At 38.1% G+C, this 4,666-nt stretch overlaps 1 protein-coding gene across 1 annotated transcript; it reads left to right on the top strand.

Annotated features, from left to right (window-relative positions):
• The first annotated feature begins 540 nt into the window (after positions 1-540).
• Positions 541-3,661, top strand: irx1b (iroquois homeobox 1b). Its single transcript, XM_052093276.1, has 4 exons — positions 541-935; positions 1,693-2,680; positions 2,836-2,908; positions 3,361-3,661. The coding sequence occupies exons 1-4, from the start codon at positions 690-692 to the stop codon at positions 3,404-3,406; spliced, it is 1,353 nt and encodes a 450-aa protein (XP_051949236.1). The 5' UTR covers positions 541-689; the 3' UTR covers positions 3,407-3,661.
• The last annotated feature ends 1,005 nt before the right edge of the window (positions 3,662-4,666 follow it).

The following is a 4,666-nucleotide window of genomic DNA, read 5'->3' on the forward strand; positions in this document are numbered from 1 at the left end:
ATCAATGAATAGTCAAATGCATTTAGGCATGAATAGCCAGTAAACCTGGCTAACCAAGGCTTCATTTACAAAAAGCTCAAGTAATCTTGATTCTGTAGTGTCATTTTGCATAACTGGACATTTCCTTTGAAATCCCGACATTTAGAGCAAGTCAGCGATCACAATGGTGAGAAAATATTGACAAAAATATTGATTTATATTTTGAGAAATGTATACGTTTGTAAGCTAATAGTTTAAATATTTCTCTAATTAAACCAATGCAACTGGCATTTAAAGGAATGCCAAAATGTGTACTATATTTCCAAAGACAGTCCTATTGTTTTGTGTTTTTATGATGTTAAAATATTAGATATTTGTTGTCATATTTAACACTTTTACGTGAACAAGTCGTATGCAACTGATGTAATTCATTTACACTGACACACAAACACAAAAATACACACTACAGTCTACTTATCGCGTGACCCCGGATAGGAGGGGCCTCGTGCTTAAGTAGCATGCCAATCAAGCCGTCAACTTCAAATTGTGAGAGGTCCAGAGGGTAGACGCATCACTAGACGTCCCTACCACCGAAGAGACTGCGCTTCTGCACCAAACCAGAGTTATTACTGTGATTTTGAAATCCGTTATCACGAGTGGATTGTCCATCTTTGCTATAAATCTCTGTCAGAGTTCTTTGGGAGTTGGACATGTCGTTCCCCCAGCTGGGTTACCCACAGTTCCTAAACGCCTCCCAGGAGGTGTACGGAGCCGAACGAACGAGTGTCATGCTTACCTCTCCACGCGAGGGAGGCTCCGACAGCAGCGCAAGTCCCGCGACTACAGCGGCTGCGATCACGCCGATGCTGGGCATGTACGCGAATCCGTGGACCGTGCAAAATTATAGCGCCTTCTTACCTTACAACAGTGCCGAACTGGCCCTGCTCTCTCAGATGGTAAGATCCAGTGGTTTTCAATATTTTTTGGAGCTCTTTAGAGCGGAAAGCTATTTGTGCAACACTTTGAATTGATAAATGAAACTTTAAACATGACCCTTGGAGTTCAATCAAAATTGACAGAACATTTCTAAAACGATTCAAACGTAAATAAAGTAAATACAATTAGCTACCAGCTTTTATCAAATATTTATAGTTGCGTAATGTATTCATAATTACAATATATGGTCCAAATGTTTAAAAAATGGTCCAGTGATCCAAATGGTTCAAAGAGATCAAATTATATATTTTTGTGTCACACCATCCGACACAATTAAAACAAATGAAATGAAAAGTAGCATCAAAAATCCTTAAAAATCAATTAACGGGTTTTTAACGTTTTTCGTTATAACTCATTTAAATGACATGATCTCCATTTTGCTTTTAGGATAGCTCCATATTGCTATCCTTGTTTTTATTATTATTATTATTATTATTATTTATAATTATTTAGCGTTTCTCTGGTGTTTTGTTTTACTTTAGTTATCCATAATTGAAGGCATACGTGTTAGGTTCTTGGTTTAACTGATCGCTTTACGTCAACTGAGGTTAAGCAACTATAGTTTCCCACCGAGATGAAATAGTAATCTCACTGTTTCAGCTTTTCAACATCAAAACAAGGAAATTGCATTTCCATACTTTGAACGTTGTTAACCTTTATAGGCTATTTCAGGAGCTTTCAAACGTTTTTCTCATGATTAATTTTCCCATTCCCAAGGGATCGCAATATGAGCTGAAGGATAACCCCGGGGCTCACCCACCAGGATTTGCAGTCCACACTGCACCTGGTTTCTACCCATATGGCCAGTACCAATACGGGGATCCGTCCCGGGCCAAGAGCGCAACTAGAGAAACCACCAGCACATTAAAGGCATGGCTGCAGGAACATAAAAAGAACCCATACCCCACCAAGGGTGAGAAGATCATGCTGGCCATCATCACTAAGATGACCCTTACGCAGGTGTCCACCTGGTTCGCCAACGCGCGCCGGAGACTCAAGAAGGAGAATAAAGTGACATGGGGACGCAGTGCCGAGGATAGAGACGGACGGATCTTCGACAGCGACAACGAGGACGACGCGGACAAGAATGACGACGAGGAAGAAATCGATCTGGAGACCATCGATATAGACAAGGCCGATGAGCCCAGAGGAGATCATAGCAATGGAGTAGAAAAAGAAACATCGCATGATCAGCATGAGAGAGAAAACGTGGAAACACCACGGATATTATCCTCACAAGCACTAAAAAACATGGACAATCCTCTGCCGAGTAATACAGAACAGTGTGTGGTAAAAAGTGTTGGTGAGTTATCTCCGAGTGGGCCGTTATGTCAGAGGCCTGGAAACAGCAAACCCAAAATTTGGTCCCTGGCGGAGACAGCGACAAGTCCTGATAATGCACAGAAAGTCAGCGTCCCCTCGACGCCTGCAGGCCTCAGAGCCTCACCATCTACACATCCAGCTTTCCTCTCCACTAACGGAATTTATACATGTCAGATTGGGAAACTACACAACTGGGCGAGCGCAGCTTTTCTAAGTGCAAATTCTCTGATGGGTGTGCGCTCACTTTTAAGTCAAAACAGTCACTTCCCAAACCACAGCCCCGTTACGAACCCCGAAAAGAAGCCCCCATCTTCCTCTGGGTCTCCATGTCTAGAGGCTGACAGTGAGAACTCATCCGACAGTTTCAGTCCCAAACATAATGGTTCGTATTAAGTATGTAATAAAATTGTCAAGATAGTAACTGATTATTTTTGTCACTTTTTAACACCAACAGCATTTTGGTTGCTGCTATAATCTGTCTAATTTTGTTTGCGCAAAATGTTCATTCATTTAGGCTATGCTTTTAATTTTGTATAGATCAAGAAAACATTCAGAGAATTGAATCTCCAACACTCGCGTCCAGGCCACCGTTCCCAGTCATCCATGACAGGTAAATTTTACGCACACGTCGTTTTTATTATTTATAAACACTGGCTTTAATTACCTCAAACTATTCGCTTCATGAGTAACTAAATACAGCTTTATATCACAAGCAAGTGTCACTTTTAAACAACTTTTCTTAATTAAAACTTTCATTATTTTTACTAGTGTTCAATATCATTAGTTCATCATTACTTAATGTATATTTAAATAGTAAGACATTTCGTAAAACTTGGATTTATACATTTTCATAGTTCTACTTGTAGATGGATGAATAAACAGCTTTTGAAATAAATAAGAATAAACATATGTTGTTTGCTAATGACATCTTAATTAAAATGATGAAAAGTGTAACAGCAGAAAATCAGTAATTTGCAGTAGAACTATAGTCGGTGTGTCATAACTGATTTCATTTCCTGACTAATTTGTTCTCCATTTGTGTCCTTTTCTCCACTCAAACAGGTCTCATCATGAAACATCACAGCGCGCACTGAAGACTATTTCATGAACACAGAACTTATATCTAAATCCTTTAAATTATTTAACGAAAATAAAATGTGACAATAAAACAAAAGCATATACGTCATCGGATAGTGTATTTCTTAATACACTCCCATCCTGCAATATCAGTTTTGTATTTTAATTTCATTTCAGCATGTTTGAGTTGACCGTGTAGCTCGCCTGCGTTACTTTTACAGAGTTAATAAGAAATATTTGTCATAAATTGTAAAAATGATATATTTTTGTGTAATAAAGCAAATGAGATGAATTGTGTTTCTGAAATCAGTTATCCTAAACTGAATAATTCTGCGTAATTTCCTAAAAATCCACGACTGCAACAAGAATAATTGCGCAGGTCTGTTTTGTTACTTTAGCATCACTATAATTTGAGTTTTTACACGAACGTGAACGAAATGTTGAATGCTACACAGAAGTGGTAAAATAATATTTAAATAGTTTTGATAAGTCTTCTTATGAACATGTGATCTTCAATAAGCATCACAGTTATTTCACAACATTTCACTTATCAAAAGATTTTACCGGCACAATGTAAGTATGCGTAAATGAGTAGAAGATGTAGTTTAGCCTAATGATGACCCAATAATGAAAAATTAAACTAAAATAAAACGTTATAAAGAAATAATCATTAAGGCAACGGCGACATCTATGGGCGGCTTTTCTTTCCAATGCAAAACAACTCAAATTAAAAAATTCAAAATAAATCTAAAACCTATTTCTCTTTCTAGAACTACAAAACATCATCAGTGGTATTCGTAATTATTTGTCAAAGAATAGTCTAGTACAACTGTAGAAATGTCTTTTAAAACGGCACCGGTGTCTTTTAAAATATGGTATTAAAGTGATTTATTTGAAAATGGTTAGAAAAATGGTTAACGTGGACACATACTTTACGATTAAAATTATGTAACAAAATTGCAAAACGAAATTAAACTGAAAGCAGTTTGCTGAAATGCTTAAACAAATTACTAGGATGATACAATTGTTTGTGAGAGTTCATACCGCGGTTTCAACAGAAGGCGAAAGCTCTCCTTACACAACCCCGACAACTGACTGAAATATGGAGAGAGGAATATGGATCGCAGCTGTTCAAATGCCAGCGCACAGCATGTGTGTTCTAGTCGGAGGAGAGAGGGGTGTGCATGGAGATTATGTCAGTGATAAGCAGAATATAAAAGGCTGCTGAGAAAGGACAGAACTTCACCTGAACTACTGGAGCTCTGTGGGGTCTCAACACTCAAACGCCCCC

Source organism: Xyrauchen texanus, chromosome 26 (assembly GCF_025860055.1).
Source record: "Xyrauchen texanus isolate HMW12.3.18 chromosome 26, RBS_HiC_50CHRs, whole genome shotgun sequence".
Classification (NCBI taxonomy): domain Eukaryota; kingdom Metazoa; phylum Chordata; class Actinopteri; order Cypriniformes; family Catostomidae; genus Xyrauchen; species Xyrauchen texanus.